The following is a 24,468-nucleotide window of genomic DNA, read 5'->3' on the forward strand; positions in this document are numbered from 1 at the left end:
AAACTTGTGAAGGAAATTTCTGTTTGCAACTTAGAGTTAGGAGAGAATGAAGGGGAAAGCGTAGTTCAGAAAACGTAGCCTTTCTTGGGAGCTCCCACCATTCGCATGGGATGGCAAATGCAGGAGGACGGGGAAATCTCCAGTGTGGGTAGCCAAGGTTTATCTTACTCCTGTGTGTTTTGAGCAGAGAGAATATCTGAGGAATCCTCAAAACCCATCTCATAATCCTCAAACCAACCTAACGTTTCCTATGTTGATACCGTCTCATTTACTCTCTTTGTCAGACCCTCAAACCACTTTTTTCTCAGGAGAGGGAGGAACAGAAAAGACTTTGCCCAGGACTGCTGGAAGGTAGAAGGAGAAGGGGAAACACCAGGGTTTCTGCACAGGAAAGGGGTGATTCTGCAGCGCTGTGGCTAAACTGCTGGCACAGAAGTACACAGCCGAGTCCCTGGGTTCTGAGGGCTGGATCTTCAGAGTGGAGAATGATGCTTCAGGCATCTTAGCTGAGAATCGATCCTTGGGCATCCCTGAATCATCTATCGGATCCTTGTTATTAAAGTAAATCAGGAACTCCAGTCCCCGCATCATGGTCTGTCTGTACCAGAAGAGGTAGGTATGGCCTGAAATTGGTTCGCATCTCAGAGTCACTTCTTTTCCCATCTCTGTCACCTCATGCCGGGGTGACTGGATAACTCCAGCATCTGTGTGCTCTGTGAAAGAAGGAAGAATTGGGGGACAGAATAAAGAAAATATAAGACATCATCCATGCAGGAGCCCAGTGTGACGATGGTAAATATTCTGAAGACTCACTCGCTACCACGATACAAAGGGACACACAGCAGAGAGTCCAGGAGCCCATGGCAGAGTGAGAGCAGATGTGGAATATTCCAGACCAGGCCCTCTGTGAGCATGAGCAAAGAGATGAATTTTGTGACACTTTATCCCCACAGGATGCATCTGTCAGTGACATCACTGAATGGGCCACCAGCGGCAACTTCTTTAAGAGGAGGCTGCATCTCTGGGAGATGAATCAGGCAGGACTGAACTCAACTCTAATGGATCTGAGATACAGATGCACACATGCAGAGGCTCCCTGGGTATTTATTTTGATATTAACAATTCATAGCACCTTCTCCATAACATGCCTTACGTAGGAGCCTGCCAACTTTATCCGTCTGCACCTCAGACTCCAAGTATTTAAAGATGAACTCATTGTCTTACTGCAGGCGAGCTTCTCTGCAAACTCTCTCATTCCTCTCACTGGTGGCTTGGTGCTTCTACTCCTTTATGCGTACTTCAATTATCCATCAGTGAGTTAGGAGTTAGGCATCTGAGAAGATGCATGTCAACTGCATTGTTAGGGATACAGAAGCTGAGATGATGCCCTGAGAACTGATTACATTTGAAGCTCTTCTCTGCAGTGAAAAACATGGGTTTATTTATCCTTGAACCGTGTTGAATTCCCAAGGCCCATGGAATGGAACCTCTCTCACATTCTCTATTCCCACAATTAAATGGGGGGTAAAATTGTCTTATTCTTGAAGACTTGCAGCTAAAATGTTCTATTCTTGAATTAAATCTTATTATTACCCCTAGAAAAGTTCAATGTTTTTTCATCATTAACACCTGACCTTTTCCCCATAACCCCACTTCTGCAAACCTACTTCCTCTCAGAGATTATGGAAAGCTGAGAGAAAGATCTGTTTTTTGGTTTGGTTAATTAAGTTACTTGCCAACAAAAGAGAAGGGCACATTTTTTGCTGTTGGCACAGAGGCATGCTTCTGAGTCCCCTGCAGTTGAAAGCACTTCCCAAAGTTAAAGGGCATTAGTTTGCAGACTAACTTGTGTTACTGGAGGGGCTATTTCCCTGTGGGCTCTTTCCTTTTGCAGGGTCTTTGGATCCGGTATATAAAACTATGGGCATAATTCTGTCTTCAAAAAGTTAATTGCTTATTACTTCCTGTAACCAGGTACCAAGTATGGCAGGCAGCGTGATGACCTCTTAAAGATGTCCTCGTCTAATTCCCAGAAACTGGGATGTGTCAAATTATGTGGCAAGGGGAGGAAGGAATGTTCCAAACGGAATGAAGCTTGCTAATCAGCTGGCCTTAATATAGGGAGTGTGTCCTGGATTTTCCAGGTGGGCCCAATGTAATCACAAGGGTCCTAAAATGTGGAAGAGGGAGAATGAAGAGTGAGCCTCAGAGTGACACAGAGTGAGCAAAGGCTCAGCCAGTCCCTGTTGGCTTTGAAGATTGAATGGGGCCATGAGCCAAGGAATGCTGGTGGCCTCTAGAAGTTGAAAAGGAGAGAAAAACAGTTCTCCCCTAGAGCCTCGGGAAGGAATGCAGTCCTGCCAACACCTGGATTTTAGCCTGGTTTTGGACTTCTGACCTGCAGAACTGTAAGATAATTGCTTTTAGTTGTTGTAAGCCACCAAGTTAATGGTAATTTGTGTCAATAGAAATTGAGTACCTTCTAGTAGCAATGGAACTGATGGGTGAGAGACAGAAGCCAGATACAAGATATAGGTAGAGACAGATGCATGATCACATGGAATGAATTTCAAATCAGGCTAAAGGAAGTCTATAATGCAACTGGGCTTTAGAAAAGGAGAAAGGAAAGTAATCTGGAAGCACCCAAGAGGAATTCTGCCCTATTTCCATCTTGAGTGTCAGGACCCCTGTATGTAAAAAAAAAAAAAAATAAGAGAATGATGAAATGGAATTTGGCTTACGGCAGAACTCCAACAAACCTCAATTGCCTTGGGCACTCAAAATACAGGGATCTGTTGCCTCAATTGTCAATGATACCATGATAGTGATTTAGAAGGAATCAATATTAAATATGAATATCAAAGAGAAATTATAACCACTCAGAATGGATTGCAGGTATTGTATAGAAACTTCTCATATAAATAAGAAAAATGTAAATTTGTGTGTTAAGGACGTGTAATCAGAAAGGAAACAGGACAACAGAAGACTGGACATGCTTGTCTGCTTTTAGATACCCCAGTGTGGGTCCTCACCAGGAGGCCTCATTAGTGCTGTCTGACTGTGCACAGCCTTTAGCCAGCACCTGGCTCTTTTATGCAGAATAGAGACAAATGGATCCTTAGATTCCAGGCCAGATAACTTACATCTAATGTACCAACCTGCGTGCTCTAGCCACATTTGAGACACTCTTTAGGAGTAGTGAAAAATCCCTAAGTAAACGTAAATTTGAAATTGGCATTATAAAGGAATGTCCACAATCATAGTAACGAACTTTCTTTTACAATCTAGAAAATGTGTGAGGGAAATTTCTGTTTGCAACTTAGGAGAGAATGAAGACGGCCTCATAGTTTAGAAAATGCAACCTTTCTCAGGAGCTCCCACCATTCTCATGGGATGGCAAATGCAGGAAGGCAGGGAAATCTCCAGTGTGGGTAGCCAAGGTTTATCTTACTCCTATGTGTTTTGAGCAGAGAGAATTTTTGAGGAATCCTAAAAACCCATTTTGTAATCCTCAAACCAACCTAAGGTTTCCTATGTTGATACCTTCTCATTTTCTGTCTTTGTCACACCCCAAAACCATTTTGTCTCAGGGGAGGGAGGAACAGAAAAGACTTTGCCCAGGACTGCTGGGAGGTAGAAGGAGAAGGGGAAACACCGGGGTTTCTGCACAGGAAAGGGGTGATTCTGCAGCGCTGTGGCTAAACTGCTGGCACAGAAGTACACAGCCGAGTCCCTGGGTTCTGAGGGCTGGATCTTCAGAGTGGAGAATGATGCTTCAGGCATCTTAGCTGAGAATCGATCCTTGGGCATCCCTGAATCATCTATCGGATCCTTGTTGTTAAAGTAAATCAGGAACTCCAGTCCCCGCATCATGGTCTGTCTGTACCAGAAAAGGGACCTGTGGCCTGAAATTGGTTCGCACCTCAGAGTCACTTCTTTTCCCATCTCTGTCACCTTATGCCGGGGTGACTGGATAACTCCAGCATCTGTGTGCTCTATGAAAGAAGACAGAATTGGGCATCAGAATAAGGAAAATATATGAAGTCATCCATGCAGAAGGCCAGGGTGATGATGGTAAATATTCTGAAGACTCACTCGCTACCACGATACAAAGGGACACACAGCAGAGAGTCCAGGAGCCCATGGCAGAGTGAGAGCAGATGTGGAACATTCCAGGCCCTCTGTGAGCATGAGCAAATAAATGAATGTTGTGACACTTTATCCCCACAAGATGCATCTGTCAGTGACATCACTGAATGGGCCACCAGCCCCAACTTCTTTAAGAGGAGGCTGCATCTCTGGGAGATGAATCAGGCAGGACTGAACTCAACTCTAATGGATCTGAGATACAGATGCACACATGCAGAGGCTCCCTGGGTATTTATTTTGATATTTTGGCTCTTGGCACAGAGGTATGCTTCTGATACTTGCCAATGTCAACAATTTGCAGACTAGCACCTTCTCCTTCCATAACATGCCTTACATAGGAGCCTGCCAACTTTATCCATCTGCACCTCAGACTCCAAGTATTTAAAGATGAACTCATTGTCTTACTGCAGGCGAGCTTCTCTGCAAACTCTCTCATTCCTCTCACTGGTGGCTTGGTGCTTCTACTCCTTTATGCATACTTCAATTATCAGTGAGTTAGGAGTAGGCATCTGAGAAGATGCATGTCAACTGCATTGTTAGGGATACAGGAGCTGAGATGATGCCCTGAGAAATGATTATATTTGAAGCTCTTCCCTGCAGTGAAAAACCTGGGTTTATTTGTCCTTGAACCGTATTGAATTCCCAAGGCCCATGGAATGGAACCTCTCACATTCTCTATTCCCACAATAAAACAGAGGATAAGATTGTCTTATTCTTGAAGATTTGCAGCTAAAATGTTCTATTCTTGAATTGAATCTTATTACTACCCTAGAAAAGTTCAATGTTTTTTCATCATTAACACCTGGCCTTTTCCCCATAACCCCACTTCTCCAAACCTACTTCCTCTCAGAGATTATGGAAAGCTGAGAGAAAGATCTGTTTTTTGGGTTGGTTAATTAAGTTACTTGCCAACAAAAGAGAAGGGCACATTTTTTGCTGTTGGCACAGAGGCATGCTTCTGAGTCCCCTGCAGTTGAAAGCACTTCCCAAAGTTAAAGGGTATTAGTTTGCAGACTAGCTTGTGTTACTGGAGGGGCTATTTCCCTGTGGGCTCTTTCCTTTTGCAGGGTCTTTGGATCCGGTATATAAAACTATGGCCATAATTCTGTCTTCAAAAAGTTAATTGCTTATTACTTCCTGTAACCAGGTACCAAGTATGGCAGGCAGCGTGATGAGCTCTTAAAGATGTCCACGTCTAATTCCCAGAAACTGGGAGTGTGTCAAATTATGTGGCAAGGGGAGAAAGGAATGTTCCAAATGGAATGAAGCTTGCTAATCAGCTGGCCTTAATATAGGGAGCCTGGATTTTCCAGGTGGGCCCAATGTAATCACAAGGGTCCTAAAATGTGGAAGAGGGAGAATGAAGAGTGAGCCTCAGAGTGATGCAGAGTCCCTGTTGGCTTTGAAGATTGAATGGGGCCATGAGCCAAGGAACGCTGGTGGCCTCTAGAAGCTGAATAGAAGAGAAAGATAGTTCTCCCCAAGAGCCTCGGGAAGGAATGTAGCCCTGCCAATACCTGGATTTTAGCCCAGATTTGGACTTCTGACCTGCAGAACTGTAAGATAATAAGTTTTTGTCATTGTAAGCCATAAAGTTATTGGTAATTTGTGTCAATAGAAATTGAATACCTTCTAGTAGCCATGGGACTGATGGGTGAGAGGCAGAAGCCAGATACAAAATACAGGTAGAGACAGATGCATGATCACATGGAAAGAATTTAAGATCAGGCCAAGGGAAGCCTATTCAAAAACATCTTCTTATGTCTGCCTAGGCCTCATCTTCTTCCAGGAGACACACTGGACTATGCCTCATATGTGGATATACTGGTGGCATCACTGTGATTGTCACCTCCCTGGGGAGAGGGTCCCTCTGCTGTGGTCCTGGGTAGCACCTCTATTTCTTGCTATTCTACTTTCTACAGAGCAGGTAGGGTTGGCCTTGGCTGATTTGGGGCCAGGCTTTCCAAGGCTCCTTTGACACAAGAACTCCTTCTCTGATTTTCTCAGCTCAGAACATGGGCTCTGCACCACCCCAGCTCTTGTGCCCCCACATCTTAAGCGAGCTCAGAGGTATATGCACTGCAAAGCACACCTGTCACTCAGCCCCACTCAAAGCTCAATTTAAAGCAAAACCCACCTCTACAATGGAGGAAGAAGGGTCGGTTACTAATTCCTTTATTCCCAGCCATCATTCAAGACCTCTGCAAACCAACTCCCTGAATCTAGGTCCAACCTCAGAGTAACCCTTAACCATCTTTTTCCAGGGAGCAATCTCTGCTCCTCCCTGTTGACCCTGGATGACAGCGAAGCCACAGTGCCTCCTAGTGGCCAGTAGGCTGGAACAGCACAAATGTGCTGTCTTTTGCCAAGACACAGGGACTTGGGCTTTGTTTCACTGAGTACGGGGCATATAGAATATTATGATTAGTTAGTGTTAGAAGGCCAGAGAATAATATTAGTGCTATGGGGTAGGACAGAGACACCCGAGACATTGACAATGCGGTCAGAAAGGTGGAAACATAATGCTGGGTTTAATACTGATAAGCAGCAGTTCTCAATGTGAAACTCGATGGGCTGGCTAACATGATGCTGAATCAGAATTTAACCATTCTCTGTCCCCTCCAAACGGCAGGCTAGCCCTGCATGGAAGAGAAAGTTCGCCACTGATCTTGGCACACGTTGAAAACGCACCAAAGAATCTAGCTTTTCTCTAGGGAACCAGGAGGAAAACAGGAAATAAGGAGGGACTAAAATGAAGAGAACAAATACTATAACTGATTTCCCTTCCACAGAGAAGGTTTGGCAAGGAATGGGAAGATTAAAACAGGATTATTATTTTCGGGGTGCCCCACAAAATGGGGTATGTGGAACAAACTGTTGTCCCAGGAGGGGGGGGTAAAACAATAGTAACATATCAGTTACTCCCTCCAATTTTGACCACTGCCCCTGGGGAATACTCATAAAACAGCCAAAATATACCCCCAGGGTGCAGTAATTAAATTAATTTGAAGCCCAATCTGTACTATCTGACCTAATCTCAACAATCTCTTGATTGTGTTTCTCATCTTGCCATATGGTCCAATGGAACACAGAGGTTATGTGATAGAAATAAATAACAATATAAGAATACTCTAGTAATAAACATGCCCCAAACAAAATATGTCTCAATTGGATTATGAATGGCCTTTAAGTTTTTTTAAAAAAAGTATTTGATATCAGAGTTTAATATCTCTATACCATTTAAGTTAAATGTCAGACACATCACAAAGAATCTAACATTAAAATTCAAGGAAAATTAGAATTCCAAGTAAAGTTATTTTCACCTTAATCCCAATAATTAAGGATAATGTCACTTACTCTTTCTGTTGTTATCTACATAGTTGGAAAAAATATCAAAAACAACATTAAAAATTTCAGTTAATTAAAGTCCTAAAAAAAAAAATAAGGAATAACTTGGCTGGAATGTTGGTGAGGGCAAGAGCCCTGGGAGGTGAGCACAGCAGTCCATTTGTCCTAGAGGGCATTTGCAGATCCTGACTCAGCACTCAGGAAGCTGACTCACAGGCCAGGGGGGTAAAGGCAAAAACCAGAACATACCAAATGTGTCATTGCCAAATTCCAATAGTAACAATAAGCCAGAGACAAACCTGTTCTCCAGATGCTCCAGGACACCTCAAGCCTTAAACTGATTCAGGGAGCCTGATCGTTTATACTACATGCACTTTCAGAAGCACAGAAAAATGATCGCTGCTGAAAAATATGGTCCATCCTACACCAAAAATTATTTCTACAGCTTTAGCATTTGGCACAGTGTCAAACATCATCAGATTGGTAAGGAGAAATACAAATGCCATGAAAACTCAAGCACCATAACTGAGAAGCAGCACAAAAAGAAAATCACAAAAATATCCTGTGAAGATCTCAGAGGTGAAAATGATCAGACAGACTCTGAAACAACCGTGTGTCCTATGTTCAAATAATAAAAAGTGATCTCAGAAAATATGAGGAAGTTATTGACTATAAATAACAGAGCAGATTGGAAAAAGAAAAAAATAGAAATTTTGACAAGGAGATGGTGAGTGAGTGGTCATTTTAAACCATCACATCGGTGAGGTTTTATTAGAGGAATAAAGGAAAGGGAGATGTGCACTGAGCAAATGGACGTAAAGCCTGACTTGCCATCAGGAATTAGATTGGATAAGGAGGGGAGGGAAGTCAGGAGGGGCTAATGGACAGTGACAATGCTTTCAGACAATTTCCAGTATGCTGCTTTTTAGTGATTCTAACCAATACTTCAGAAAGATCTCTAGAATTATCTTAGTTTAGGCAGAAGAAGAGTAGTGAATATGGAGCTAGACACACAGAGTGTATTATCAGAGAGGGCAATTGATTGCTTCAGAAGTTCTTACAAGGAATATTTTAATCCACCAAGGAACTTTTAATATATAAGGCAGACAAGTGGAAATGTCCTCTGAACTGACTGGTCCAGGTCTAGATATACTCTTGGGCTGGGATGATTACATAGAAGAGTTAGAAAGTTCAGGAGAAGCAGAATTCATCTGGAGCTAAGATTTGGGACTGGTTGCCGGGGTATCCATTTGTGTGCATTTCTTTGAACTAGAAAAAGGGCTGAATAACGTAGCTGAAATGATAATCACTATCATTAACAACATCATTAGTAACATACTATAACAAAAATAAAACAGAAGGGAAAATATTTCCAAACGCATACTATGTGTTGAGACTTTGCTAGACAGCCAGGGTGTCACCAAGGATAACAAGTCATTCACACGCTGACAACTACAGAGGGGGAGCCTGCTGTTTGCTGCTTGGTATAATCACTATCTGTATTACTAAGTTTATTGTACATGTTTCATGATCTCATACTTTTATGGGAGAGAAACTATCACTACCCCTGAGGACTCAATCTCTGATAAGTCACTTTAGGTTTCTTCAGTTGTCCCAAGAAGTGTTCCAAATCCCTGAGACACATTTTCAACCAACAATGATAGCACTCATGTTTTAAGAAAGAGTTCATTTCCTCCCACTGTATGAATCCTAGCTATATCTGAAAACTCACTTCTTCCCTGGGAGGATGAGGAATAAGGAAAGGCCGCTGTGAGCTGATAGAGAGGAGAGAGACCTGCAGTTTTGTGCACAGGAGGGAAGTGTCTCTGCATCGCTGTGGCTAAGCTGCTGGCACAGAGATACACGGCCGAGTCCCCAAGCTCTGCAGGCTGGATCCTGAGAGTGGAGTCTATTCCTTTGAGCCTCTCTGCAGAAAATCGATCCTTAGGCAACTGTGAATCATCTACTGCTTCCTCATTCTCATATTGAACCAGAAGCTCCGGGCCCTGTCCCAAGTTCTGCCGGTACCAGTAAAGGGTATTGTGGCCAGAAATAGGATTGCACCAAAAAGCCACAGGCTGTTTTTTCTCTGTGATCTTATATCTCGGAGACTGGGTCACTCCAGCTTCTATGAGTTCTGTAGGGGGAAAATAATTTGAAAATAGAGGAAAATGACTAGAATAATCACTGGGAGATTATGTGAGGATCATGGTGTTCCTAGGACTCACCTACCCCCAGGAGACAGAGGGCCACCCAGCAGAGGAGCCCGGTGCCCATGGCAGGATCAGGGTAGGATGGGAGCTTTGCCAGATCGGGGTCACTGTGAGCAGGAGCAGAGGAAGTGGGACGTCGCTGTCCTTAACGGAAGTTCCTATAGTGACATCATTGTCTCCACAAATGCCTAAGTTCTTAGAAAACAATCGTTGTAAACTAAAACACAGCTAAAAGTTTGTTTAACGTATTCATAGACTGGAAGTGCATCCAAGCGTCCTCACTCACATATTCAGGGCTTGGGGGATTAGATCTCTCACTACATCTCTAGGCCTATCCTGTGCTGGATGTTTCTACTTGGAAGTCTCAAAGGCAACTCAAAAAATGTATATCAATTAGTGACCTCTTGATTTTAGCATTTTGCTAAGCATTTTCCTTCTCTTTTAGTATTTCTTTTCTACCAGGTCCTCCATGCTCCCAGTCCTCTAGGGTAATTGACACAGCTTTATCCTAGAACTGCATTGAACCAGCCAACACACTCTAACCTAAAGGGGTAAAATAATTCCCTAAGCACAAAGTTGGGAGGTTTCATTTTATCTGAAGGCCAATGACCAGTTCCCTTTTTGCTGTTATCAATCTTCATTACGCGTTATGTATCAAGCCTTCACTACGATTCTGCCTGTAGTTCTTGGTCACCAATGTATTGAAAGGAAGTTCTGATATCTTAACCAAAATGGGCGAAGAACACTCTAACTCCTGAAAATATCAGGGTGAATATCTAACAATAAATGCAAAATTGAACAGAACCTCTGGGATCTTGAACACTTACACTTCTATCATATTTTACAATTGAATTGCAGTGTTAGTATCCAGCAGTTTTAAAAAAAATTATGCAACATTAGTTATGACACACTTCTCATTGTCTGAGTGGTAGAGTGGGAAGGCTTGAGGGATTGGAGAAGCCCTGAGAATCAATATGAATGAACTAACCAATGATATGTATGTTCAGAGAAAGGGACTAGTACAACTCAGCCTAGAGAAATCCAAGTTCCTAAAACCTAGGGGACACATGTCAAGGTTATCAGGTGAAGACCTGTGAATGTAGAATTATCAGAACCATCTCTTTTCCATATAAATTGTTTATCATTGTGGTAGAAAAGCTGCTAGTCGGAGCACACGTTATGTTGACACCAATTAATAATTTCATGATGGAAAGTGTCTTCACATCACAGTGTCACTCTCTCTTCCATCCTTGTGACCAGGGCTTAAGGCCCTGGATGACAACAGCATTGAGAGAGTGGAGGCTGGGTGGCTGGAGACAGGACCTATCAGGTTGCATGTGAAATACAAAACAAATGAACAAAAAAACACCCATGATTGTGTCAGGGCCCAAAGGGCCATCTCATTGCTCACGGAAGGAAATGCCAGAGTTCTAGAAAATCTGGTTCTTGTTAAGAATATTTGCGGTGTTGGCCGGGCGCGGTGGCTCACGCCTGTAATCCCAGCACTTTCAGAGGCCAAGGCAGGCGGATCATGAGGTCAGGAGATCAAGATCATCCTGGCTAACACAATGAAACCCTGTCTCTACTAAAAATTTAAAAAAAAAAAAAAAAATTAGCTGGGGGTGGTGGTGGGCGCCTGTAGTCCCAGCTACTCAGGAGACTGAGACAGGAGACTGGCATGAACCTGGGAGGCAGAGCTTGCAGTGAGCCGAGATCATGCCACTGCACTCCAGCCTGGGTGACAGAGACAGACTCCATCTCAAAAAAAAAAAAAAAAATTGCGGTGGTGTTACTGGCAACATCTATAATTGTCCACTCCCATCTTCTACATTCCCCTTACATCCTCCTGTCGATCATCCAGTACACACTAGAATAGGTTGGGTGTAGGGCAGGGCGCATTGCTAAGGTTTCTCTGATGTTCTCCCAAGGAGGCATATTTCTCTCTGCATTGGTCTGTGAGCATTCAGGTTGGTTCCTGGCTCTCCTCCATCTACCCCTCAAGTGGGCTCAGAAGATTCTCCACTCAATGGTTTGCTACAGTTCAGATTTCACTGCTGACCAGAACCCACTGGCATCAGCGGAGAAAGATGAGTTTCTACTGACAACTCAAAACACCTGCAAACTAGATACTGACTGCTAGGATGAAGCCAGACTTTTCCTTTAAACTCGACTTCTCAGGCAACACTTAACCTTCTATCAAAAACATTTGGACCCCATCAAACCTCAGTGCCTCCTGATGAGCCACTGGGCTTAGGCCCACCATACATGGCTCAGGGAGGGTGATGGGACTTCTAAACAATGGAAACTAGATCAGGGCTACTATCGGACAGTGTTTGTGGGGGACTGAAGGGAATTCCTTCCAGCTCCATCTGATCCTTCTGTCCTGCTAGAGACCCCTCCCCACAAACAGTGTTTCGGTCCTTCTAGAGTCCCCTCCTGTTACACAAACACATATTATCCAACCACAACTTAGGACAAGCACTACCACTCCTCTGCTTACATTCAGGCAATTCCCCAACATCTGTGAGTTCTTTACCAACCTGTAGAGAACTCAGAATCTCCTGTTTCAGTTAAAGCAGTCCTATGTATTTACTAAACAGCTTCTTGACATGCATTGTTAGCTAAGTTTTGTACTCCTCTCAAAGATGTCAAGCTATTTTGTCCTCAGACTATAAATTCTCTTATCTTTTGGGGGGACTTTTAAAAATCATAGCCTATCCTTGTAGAAAAAGTACACTATAGGGTTAAAAGAAACCTTATCTTCTGTGTTTGTTTTGTGGTACTTATAGAATATTTCAAAGATATTGAAAATGAATATAAAAAATACCCACCACAAAACTGAAATCATGCCAACATTTCAAGATCTTAAGATTTTTTTCTTCTAATTTTATTTAAAAAACTGACACCTTTGGAAGAGCTGAATCATACAACAAACAGAATATTAAAATGTATTTCAATTATTAACATCTTTTGACATTTGCTTTATCTCTTTTTGTGTATTTTACCCTCAATTTCTGAAGTAAAACACTTTATTCTTATTGATTCAGTATGTCTCTTCTTAAAAGAGGCCATTACCTTAGAAAACCACAAATGCCTTTATTACACTCAAAAACTTTATTTCAAAAACATTATTTTCTCGTATATACTTCACATTCCCCTTTCTCCAGTTGTACCAATGTGTCCTTTGGTTTTATTTTTTTCTACAGGACACTATCAAAGATTATGCATTTCTTTTGGTTGTCAGGTCTTTTTAGCTACTTTTAAACTAGGTATATATTTGGCCCACTTATATTTTCCAATTTTCATGGTCTTGATTTTTGTAAAAGTCCATGTCAGCTGACTGGTAAAATGACCCCCAGTCAGAATTTGCACATTATCAGAGGTTAAATATTTTGGCAAACACCATGCCATAGTTGATGTGTGTTTCCCATTGCATCTGATCAATTACAAGAACATATAATGCTATCTTTACACCTTTTTGGTGATACTAAATTTAGCATCATAGACATGAGATCTCTCCATTGTGAAGATATCACTTATCTTTTATAGTTAATAAGCAATTAGTGGAGTGATACTTTGACACAATATAGATATCTTGGTCTCCAATAACCTTTCAGATGTTGGTTTTGACATCACCTGATGGTCTCTGTCTATAACTGCATTAATGGTTACATTGATTTTCTAATTAAATGTACTACCTAGCATTATTCTGTAATGAAGATATTCTTACCTACATCTTTTTATTGTCATTATAGCCTTATAGATTTTTAAAATTTGTTATAATTTATTGTCCTCATTATTATTCTCTAATGTTTAGATACTCGTGTTTGGCTAGTGGGAGCCCCATGAAACTGCTACTGTGGATTTTTTGTATGTTTTCTGGGTCATGAGACTTCCTTGATTTCTGCCAAAAGATGTTTTTGACTTTCCCTGCTCTGGATCTAGAAGAAATCATTTCTGCTTTGTTTCTTTTAGAAACATGTAGAAATTAAATACCATGCAATAATTCTGCCCATTACTGCTGGGAATACAGCTACAAATAAATAAAGCAATTGTCCATTGACTTTATATTGCTTCTTACGTATCATATGGTTAGAGTTAGGAAATACATAATTTTAAAATAAGTTCATATTGATACCTCCAATTCAAATAAACACCACAGATTTCTTCCTTGTCTTTCCCTATTTCTTATTTGTATCTCTCTTCCCTTTGTAAGAACTCTGTTTCCCAGCCATGTCAATGAATTTACTTATTCTCTGTTGTACAGTATATTAAAACTGTTTCAGAAATATGCACTAAAAACACTAACAGCAACAAATCTCCCAAGTGAAGTTCAACCCTAACCTCATTTAGCCTTATAATCGTAAAACTATTAAAATCTAAAGACAAAATGAAACTAAAAAACAACCAGAAAAGAGAAGCCATTACCTCCTAATAAGATATACAAATGATCAATAATATATGAAAAGATGCTTAATATCTACTGTTTGGGTCTTCTAAGTTCAGTTTATTACATGCAACATGTTGGAAAAGCTCTTTGACATTGGCCTTGGCAATGATTTCTTTGATATCATACAAAAAGTTCAGGCTACGAAAGTAAAAATAAATGAGACTAAACAAACTGAAAAATTTCTGCACAACAAATACAACAATCAACAGAATGAAAAGGCAACCTATGGATTTGAAAAAATATTTGCAAACCATATGTCAGCTAAGAGATTAATATACCAAACATATAAAGACCCCATACAACTCTCTGGCAAGAGAACATATAACCCTATTTAAACTGAGCAAAGGACCTAAACAGACATTTCTACTAAGAAGACATAAAAATGGCCAAGATGCTCAATACCACTAAATGTTAGAAAAGTGCAAATCAAAACTGCTATGAGATAGCACCTCACACCCATTAGGATAGCTATTATTAAAAAGATAAATTGCAAGAGTGTGGAGAAAAAGGAACTTTTATACACTGTTGGTGGAAAAGTAGATTGATGCAATCATTAAGAAAATTAGTGTAGATGTTCCTAAAGAAATTAAAAATAGAATTATATGACCCAGCAATCTCTTTTCTTGGTATATACCCAAAGAAAATGAAATCCCACCTCTTGGAGATATCTGCACTCCCATGTTCATTGCAGCATTATTTACAAAGCCAAGATATGGAAATAACCTAAGTGTCTACTGATGGACAAAGGATGAAGAAACTGTGGTATACATATACAGTGGAGTATTATTTGGTCCTAAAAGAATAATGAGATCTTGCCATTTGCCTCAACAAACATAGATGAACCTGGAGGACATTAGGCTAAGTGAAATAAGCCAGACACAGAGAAATAGTATATATTATTTATATGTGAAATTTACAAACACTCAAATATACAGAGAGAATTAAATAGTGGTTACTGAGAGGATGGCAGGGGGAGGGAATAGGAAATGGGAATATTTAGGCCAAATGACATAAGATAGCAGATAGGCAGGATGAAGAATTCTAAAGATCTAATGTACCACATGAAAACTACAGTTAATAATAATATATTCAGAATTTTTTTCTAAATGAGTAAATTATATCTGCTATTGCCACAGGGAGTGAATGGTAACTATGTGAGATGATGGCTATATGAATTTGTTTCACTATAGTAACCATTTTCCTATAGGTATGTATCTCATAATATCATGTTATGTACCTGAAGTATACATAATAAAATTTTAAAATTTAAAGTAAAAGTTCAAAAAAAGATGCTTAACATCATTAGTCATTAGGAACATGTAAATCAAAATCACAATGAGGTATCACTTCGCATTTACCAGGATGGCTAAAATAATTTTTAAAAAGAAGAACAAAATAGAAATTAAGTGTTGGCAAGGCTGTGAAGAAACTGGAAGGCTTTTACATTGTTGTGGGAATACAAAATGCTGAGGCTGCTGCAAAACACTGTTGGGCAGTTACTCAAAATGTCAAATATAGAATTCCCATGTGACTCAGCAATTCTGCCCCTAGGTATACACCCAGAATAATTGAAAGCAGGAAATCAGACAGATACTTGTGGGTCAGTGTTTATTGCAAGATTATTTATAATAGTCAAAAGGTGGAAACAACTCACATGTCCATCAGTTGATGATAAAATAAACAAAATGTGGTCTATACACACAATGAAGTATTATTCAGCTATGTAAAGGAGTCAAATTCTGACACATGCTACAATATGGATGAATCTTGAAAGCATTAGGCTAAATGAAAGAAGACAGATACAAAGGGAAATATATTTTATGATTTCCCATAAATTAACTATTTAGAGTTGGTAAATTCATATAAACAAAGGGTAGATTAGGGGTTACCAGAGGCTGAGAAGCAGGGGAGATGTGGAGTTATTGCTTAATGGGTGTGGTTTCTCTTTGAGATCATGAAAAACATTTGGAAACAGCAGTGATGGTTCTACAACATTGTGAATGTACGTAATTCCACTTAATCATATGTTTTAAAATTGTTAAAATAAAAAAGTATAGTTTTATGCACATATAAAACATTTAAACATTAACATTTAAAAACTGATAATATATATTTTATATATATATAAAACTGGTAAAGTATATACTATATATTATACATATATGATATAATGTACATACTATATATAATACATGTATGATATAATGTATATACTATATGTAATGTATATACTATATATTATACATATATGGTTATACATATATTTATAACCACAGTTTTTAAATGTTAATTTTTAAATGTTGATTAAAACCTTCAAAATGGCTAAAATAAATAGTGACAACTCAATTCTCCATGAGGGACCCTAAAGACAATGAAAGAACTCAAGTAATTTAAACATACAGTCATCTCTTGTATCCTGAGGGGATTAGTTCCAGGAAACCCTGCTGATACCCTAATCTGGGGGTGCCCACCTTCCTACAGTCAACCTTTCATATCCTTGGGTTCCAAATCAGCTGATATAGAAGGTCAAGTATCTTGCTAATTTATTTCAAAATGTTGCCTGTCAGAATATATCTCAGAAAGGGTTTTCTGATATAGTTATTGTATTAGTCTGTTTTCACACTGCTATGAGGAAATACCCAGGACTGGGTAATTTAATTTATAAAGGAAAGAGATTTATTTGACTCACAGTTCACATGGCTGAGAAGGCCTCAGGAAACTTACAATCATGGCAGAAGGAGAAGGGAAGCAAGGCACATCTCACATGGCAGCAGGACAGAGAAAGAGAAAAGAAAACTGTCATTTATAAACCATCAGGCCCTGTGAGAATTCACTCACTATTGGGAAAACAGCATGGGGGAACCGCCCCCATGATCCAATCACATCCCACCAGGTCCCTCCCTTGACACGTGGGGATTACAATTTGAGATGAAGGTGGTGACACAGAACCAAACCATATCAGTTATAATTTTCTTCTGTAGTATAATACAGTTCCACTAGTCCATATCTTTTCTCATATTTGGGACTATCATTTCTTTGAAAACTTTCTGGTCTGGTAAGTTTGCATTCATAATTTACTGTTTCAGATTGGAATACTCTGATTCTAAGTGAGGTTAAGAACCTATTCTTTTTTTTTTTTTTAAGACGGAGTCTTGCTCTGTCACCCTGTCTGGAGTGCGGGGAGTGATCTTGGCTCACCGCAACCTCCGCCTCCCAGGTTCAAGCAATTCTTGTGCCTCAGCCTCCCGAGTAGCTGCTGGGACCACAGGCACATCCCACCATGCCCGACTAATTTTTTTTATTTTTTATAGAGACGAGGTCTCGCCATGTTGGCCAGGCGTGTCTCGAACCCCTGACCTCAAGTGATCTGCCCACCTCGGCCTCCCAAAGTGCTGGGATTACAGGAATGAACCACTGCACCTGGCCCCATGTTTACTTTTCTGTAAAATGCCTATTTAGACTAAGTATTGCCATTTTATTGGGTTGTCTTTTTCTTAGTAAGTTATGAGAATGCTTTACTCATTTTAGATACTAACTCTATTAGATAAGAAAAGCTATGCTACAGAAAACAAAATAAAAATAAATCTTAAAATTTCATTGGCTTAATTCTATGAAGTCTTACTTCCCGTGTCCACAAAGCCCAGCAGGACCTAAGTGGCTTTCTTCCATGTCTCTTCACCAAATTACGACCCAGTGAGCCAGGCTGCTTCCGTATTATCGTTAGTCAATCTGTATCGCGTAGCTCCCAAGTTTATTAGGGCATGGCAAAAGAGTTGAAGGGTATCTGTACAGAAAACAGTCAACAGCAGGCTTGAGACTGCGGCGCTTAGAAAGTTCTGCTTGCAAGACTGGCATTTGGCTGGCATCTGGGAAGCTGTCTGGTGAGCAGTGCCCTGCACTGACATGAAGTTTCTCCTGAGAGGAGTAGCACATTGTGCCTAGACTGATATCGCAAACAGTATTGTGCTGAACACCAGATTTCCTTCTGGGCTGTGGATTTTGGGTTCATACGAGGCAGTGAGTGCCTCCATGTCCGGCCTCCACTGAAGCCTCTGGGGTGTTGAGTCTCTGATGAGCTCCACAGGCAGAAACATTGCACACGTGTTAATGCATTTTTGTTGCTGGGAGAAGTGAGATCTGTGTGACCCCTCCTGGGAGGAAGAGAGCATAAGGAAGCCAGTGTGTGAACTCCTCTAGATTCCTTCTGTGTGTTTTCTTCATATGATCCACTGCTGAATATTTACTATGACACTGTAATAAATCTCAACGGTAAGTGCAACTGTATGCTATATCCCATGAGTCTTTGCAGCTAATTTCTGTGTCTACTTGAGGACTCCCTTCACAGTGCCACAAGTTATTTCTTTTTTCTCTTCTTTTCTTTCTTTCTTTTTTTTTTTTTTTTTTTTGAGACGGAATCTCCCACTGTCACCAGGCGGGAGTGCAGTGGCACAATCTTGGCTCACTGCAATCTCCACCTCCAGGGTTCAAGTGATTCTCCTGCCTCAGCCTCCTGAGTAACTGGGACTACAGGCGCCCGCCACCATATCCAGCTAATTTTTGTATTTTTAGTAGAGATGGGATTTCACCATGTTGGCCAGGATGTTCTCCATCTCCTGACCTTTGATCCACCCACTCGGCCCCCCAAAGTGCTGGGATTACAGGCGTGAGCCACCGCGCGTGGCCGCCGCAAGTTATTACTAAGGACCAGCCTTGGGATTGCTCACATCAGTTCTGCACACATCCAGTTATTCAGAATCTCTTCATATGTTCGCAGCCCTTTAACTACAACTGAAGCCTGGAACCAAAGGGGAGCCAAGGCACTTTTGTGAGCATAAAGGGTCTTTGTCATGCTGATTATTCTTCATTTGCATGCATTCCTCATGTCTTTTCCAGGCTGTGGCTTGACTTTTCGTTTTTTATCATGTGTTTTGATACATGATTAATACAGCTAATGTCAGGTTTTTATTTTTGTTGTTGTCATTGTTTTGAGATGGAGTTTCACTCTGTCGCCCAGGCTGGAGTGCTGTGCTGCCATCTCGGCTCACTGCCACCTCCACCTCCCAGGTTCAAGTGATTCTCATGCCTCACCTTCCAGAGTAGCTGGGAGTACAGGCGCCTCCCCACTCGCCAGGTTCATTTTTGTGTTTTTAGTAGAGATGAGGTTTTGCCATGTTGCCCAAGCTGGCCTCAAACGCTTGGGCTCAAGTGATACACTGCCTTGGCCTCCCAAAGTGCTGGGATTAAAGGCATGAGCCACCTTGCCCAGCCAGTATTATTTTTTATGGCTTGTGTTCTTTTGTATTTCCACTAAAAAAGTCTTCCCTCAAAGGATAAAAATATTTTCCTTAATTTCTTCTAGTAAAATTTAAGTTTTTCTGCTTATAGTTAAGAGTAAATGTACCTGAAATATACTCTCATGTAAGGAATTAAGTAGAGACTTGGGGATAAGAGGGAGGAACATATGCTCAGTGCAAAAAAAGTAATCTGTAAAAACACATCAAAACGACATAACACATATGAGGAAATAATGGAACATAGAGGAGTGTGGCTGGAGTAGAGAGAACCAGGGCAGACTTGTGCAAAATGATGATGGAGATGTAGGTGAAGGGCAAACGAGAGAGGGCCCCATGAGGCTATTGCCCCGTAGAGGAAAGGCAGCCAGGAACAGAGGTCAGGAGTGAAGGTTCGTGACTGTGAGTGGAAGGGATAGTGGAGGATGGGGAAAGGGGCAGATGAAGAAGTCACTGAAGCCCACAGGTGAGAGAAGAAGTCCAGGCTTCGGGGTTAAGAGAATTATCACTAATCTCAACTAGTGATGCCTTTTCCTTTCTAAAAGCAGAAAAACAAGAGCTGCAGAAGAGAGACTAGGCAAGCTAAGGGTGTTGGGGTGACCTCCAGTTGGTTTGAGACTGGGGTAGGAATGGACGTCAGCACTGAGGGTCTTAAGGCCCCTGCTCTATGGCCTCCAGGCTGGCCAGGGCTCTCTGACTCCTGTGGAGGCCTGGACTGCCCAGGGTGGGGACAGACACAGAGCAACCTCAGTCTAACTGCCCTTTACGTGCAGAGAGGAGGCAGCCGTGCAGCACTGTGGATTCACTGCTGGCACAAAAGTACACAGATGTCTGGGAGCGGGTAGCGGACTCCAGAGTGAGGAGGAAATCCTCTGTCTTTGATCTAGAGACACTGTAGCCATCTGAGACTTCTACTTTGTCAGTGTCTTCAACACCATATGAGTAATGGATCAGCCTCAGCCCATTCCCCAGGTCTTGTCGATACCAGTACATATAGCGGTGGTTCTCAGTCTGGTGACATCTCAGAGTCACTGGTGTTCCTGTCTCTGTGATCTTGTGTCTTGGGCTCTGGGTGATTCCAGCATCCATGTGTCCTGTTATAGAAAACAATAGACCTTGATGCTGTAATCCCAAGAAAAAGGCTTTTATTGAGGCCTTGGGAATTCCAGGGAAGGAAGCCCACCTGTGACCAGCCCTCACCTGTCCACAGGAGACAAAGGGCCACATAGAAGAAGAACCTTGTGCCCATTTCAGGTCCAGGCCAGGATCTCGTGTCTCCCAGCCCTGCTCGGGGAAATAGAACTTAGGTTCTCAGTGACTCGATAACATCAGTGCCCCTGACAAATAGTTGAGCTGCAAAGTTAACCTGCCACACCCCTTCCATTCTCCACAAAAATAAAGTGTGTGTGTGTATATATATATAGAGAGAGAGTGAATATATGTAATTTATGATATGTACAGCAATATTTTATAGGGCATATATACAATTAATAGCTCAGAATGGGAATAATCTGTAGACTACTTTTAAAGACATAAGTGCATATGCTCTCTGCAGGATTTTAGAAAGAAAATGCATTCCTCTCTGCATATTTTGTTCTCATTAGGATACAATTCTTCATTTTTATGCTGTTTTAATTGTTTCTAATATTTATGTAGTCTAAGGGACATTCTCATGGCAGTCTGGTGTCCTTTAGAACTCATCTCCTCAAATTTGCCTCTAAGTTCCTTTTATTAGATTTTATCTTTTCTCAAACTCTGGATAACTGGATGTCAGCCTACAGGAATGGCCTCTGTTAAAAGAGCCACCTGACATCTGGGAAGGTTTCAAAAAGTCTTAATGTTAGGGTCCATATAATTTGTATATTGTTTTATGCTCTGTCACATTAGTTCACCTCACAGGAGTCTCATCATCAGAGCTCAGACCTCTGTGTGTTCCCGCTGGTAGTGTGATGGTTAATTTTAGGTGTTAATCTGACCAGATGAAGGCATACCTGGATACTGGTATAGCAGTGTTTCTTGGTATGTCTGCGAGGGTATTTCTGGAGGAAATTGGCTTGTAAATTGATGAACTGTGTGGGAAAGATCTACTCTCAATGTGCATGGGCAATATCCAGTCAGCTGGGGGCCTGGATAAAACAAAAAGACACAGGAAGGGTGAATTTGCATTGTCTCTCAGAGATGAGACATGTGTCTTCCACTGCCCTTGGATATCAGAACTCCAGATTCTCCTACCTTTGGACTCTGGGACTTACACCAGCAATCCCCTGGGTTGTCAGGTTTTTGGTCTCGGGCTGAGAGACACAACATTGGCTTCTCTGGTTCTGAGGCCTTCAAACTTGGACTGAGTCATGCTACTGGCATTGCTTCATCTTCAGCTTGCAGATGGCTGGCATACTGGGGAACTTTTCAGCCTTCATAATCACGTGAGCCAATTTCCCTAACAGATCTTTTCTCTTCTCTTCTCTTCTCTTCTCTTCTCTTCTCTTCTCTTCTCTTCTCTTCTCTTCTCTTCTCTTCTCTCCTCTTCTCTTCTCTTCTCTTCTCTTCTCTTCTCCTCTCCTCTCCTCTTCTCTCTTTCTCTCTCTCTCTGTATACATATAGAGTGTATATATATATATATATATATATATATATAGTTTCTCCAGAGAAACAGAACCGATAGAATATATATATGCATATGTATACATATATACTTTTTTTTTTTTTTTTGCTATGAGAATGCTTTACTAGGCAACACCACATACTATGAAATGCTTTAAAATACAACAGGAAGAGATGTGAAGACACAAAGAATACATAGTGACACATGGCTACATCCAGTCAATAGTGGTACTATTGTTATTTCAGATACAGGTTACATCTCAGTGTGAGGCTCCCTTTTTGTGACTGCACATCTTGATGTAACCTGGGTGGCTAATTCCTACACTCATGCTCCAGTGAGAATGGATACAGAATCTGAAGTGGAGACAGGGAGGAGACCCATGAACACCCCCATGGAGAGGCTGTGGCTGGGGCCTGGCAATCCCAGGAAGAGCTTTCTCATCTATGCCCAGAACTCCCCTGGTCCTGGGATACCAAAAGGCACACAGAAAAAGAGATCATTGCCCATGGTTGAGTCAGGACAGGACAGGAAAGTTTTCCATCTCAGGGCTCAGATTCTTTAGGGTAGGGCACATGGAATCCAAGAGCACTGAGAATTGTTATCAAAATAAGGTGTGATCCATCAATAAATAAGGTGTGATCCACCAATAGAATTCTCAACAATACTCTGACTTCTCTGGGGAGATAAACATCTACCAGGAGTATTTTCCTTGTATTTACATTTTTATTTCTTGATCATTATTGATTTACAAATTTTCTTTTGTTGAAAACATACACCTTATTTTGCAGCTTTGTCTGTTTTCTGTGCTAATGTTTCTCAAACATTTACATGGTGCCTACACACGATAACTAGCTAGAAGTGGATTTGCCATGAAGTCAATGAAGAATAACTTTAGGCCTTCTCACTTGCACAGAATTTATTTATTTTTTTAAATTTGAGACAGAGTCTCACTCTGTTACCCAGGCTGGAGTACAATGGTGTGATCTCTGCTCACTGCAACCTCCGCTTCCTGGGCTCAAGTGGTTCTCCTGCCTCAGTCTCCCAAGTAACTGGGATTACAGGTGCCCACCACCATGCCTGGCTAATTTTTGTATTTTTAGTAGAGACAGGGTTTTACCATGTTGGCTAGGCTGATTTTGAACGCCTGACTTCAAATCACCCACCTGCCTCGGCCTCCCAAAATGCTGGGATTACAGGCATGAGCCACTGTGCCTGGCCCTGCACAGAATTTTTTCAAGACATTGTCATTTTGTCTTCTCTTTTTCAAAGCGATCCCTAAAATTTTATAAGCCACCTGCTCCACAAAACTTGGATCTACTCTACACATACGCTCGTTAAATTTTTGTTGAATGACTAAAGAAAGAAATGAATGGTTCTCTGAGTCCAGGCAGACCCTGAAGCTGTGAAACATAAACTTAGTCTATTCAGTTACAAATAAGCTCAGAGCCTTAACTGAGCAGAGACCCATGTGAGTCTGTTGGAAACTCAGAATGAGTCCAAATGAACTTGGAAGAGATAGTTCACATATCATTATAAGACTTGTGAATGAATGCATGGCAGTATAACTAAAAGAAAACCACGGCCTTTTTCAAAGAGAAGTGTCTTAGAGGGTCATCCCATTCTATCACTGTCAAAGTTTTAAGCTGACCCTGAAGGCAAAGTTTGAGATGTGGGCTTTGGTGAAAGTAGTTTGCTTTGGAAAGGATCTCAGGAATTAGGAATAAGAGAGATGGGAGAATGAAATAGGGAGAGGGGAAACCAGGATAAAGGTACAATATTGAGTTTGTGCTGGAGCAACAGGAGATGGAATCCATCAGGATTGCTCTGAATTCACACCTTTCTGGGAGCATCACACCTTGCATATCAGACTCAGTATCAAGCAGGAAATGCTGTAAGATGCAACATTTTTCACTTTCTCTTAAGGCACAACTGTTTATGTTACTTTTACCAGTGAATGATCAGACTACTATATCGGCATTTTAGATGACTTTGTGTCTGAATCATAGGTGAATCAGACAAAAGTAATTCGTGTCTGCCTTTGTTACCAGATTGCACAAAGTAAATAACTGCTCGACTAGAGATTTGTCAGAAAATTCACAGGGACCTAAGATTTATTGAGCCTATACTATGTATTAGACTTTGTCTTGTTTACAAGTTTAAAATTTCTGTAAGACATATATTACTGGCCTCAGTTTACAAGTGACAAAACTTAGCTAAATGTTTTTCAAGTCACTGACCCAAGGAATCAGAATATGAACCACTGAGGTCTCCTCATCTCCAAGGACCTTCCTCTTTAGCATGTAGCCTCCCACGTGAAAGATGTTATTCAAATGATTTGTGTCAGATGCATTGTTTCCAAAAGGGACATTTGGATCAATGTTTCCAATGTTGAAGGTATCTTCCTCTACCAAAATG

At 41.1% G+C, this 24,468-nt stretch overlaps 1 protein-coding gene and 4 gene segments (V, D, J or C); all 5 read right to left on the reverse strand.

The window, feature by feature from the left end:
* LOC126951110 (probable non-functional T cell receptor beta variable 7-3) overlaps positions 1–24,468 on the reverse strand; it is a 632,711-nt gene that overhangs the window by 384,277 nt on the left and 223,966 nt on the right.
* The window catches only part of LOC126951109 (M1-specific T cell receptor beta chain-like), a 418,381-nt gene that overhangs the window by 332,918 nt on the left and 60,995 nt on the right, over positions 1–24,468 (reverse strand). The gene's annotated exons all lie outside the window — the stretch shown is intronic.
* LOC126951101 (T cell receptor beta variable 12-4-like) lies at positions 150–917 on the reverse strand. The segment is given in 2 exon segments: positions 150–713; positions 814–917. Coding segments are annotated over 2 exon segments (474 nt in total).
* Positions 3,138–4,388, reverse strand: LOC126951087 (T cell receptor beta variable 12-4-like). The segment is given in 2 exon segments: positions 3,138–3,995; positions 4,096–4,388. Coding segments are annotated over 2 exon segments (606 nt in total).
* LOC126951113 (T cell receptor beta variable 10-3-like) lies at positions 19,711–20,798 on the reverse strand. The segment is given in 2 exon segments: positions 19,711–20,545; positions 20,652–20,798. Coding segments are annotated over 2 exon segments (396 nt in total).

Source organism: Macaca thibetana, chromosome 3 (assembly GCF_024542745.1).
Source record: "Macaca thibetana thibetana isolate TM-01 chromosome 3, ASM2454274v1, whole genome shotgun sequence".
Lineage (NCBI taxonomy): Eukaryota > Metazoa > Chordata > Mammalia > Primates > Cercopithecidae > Macaca > Macaca thibetana.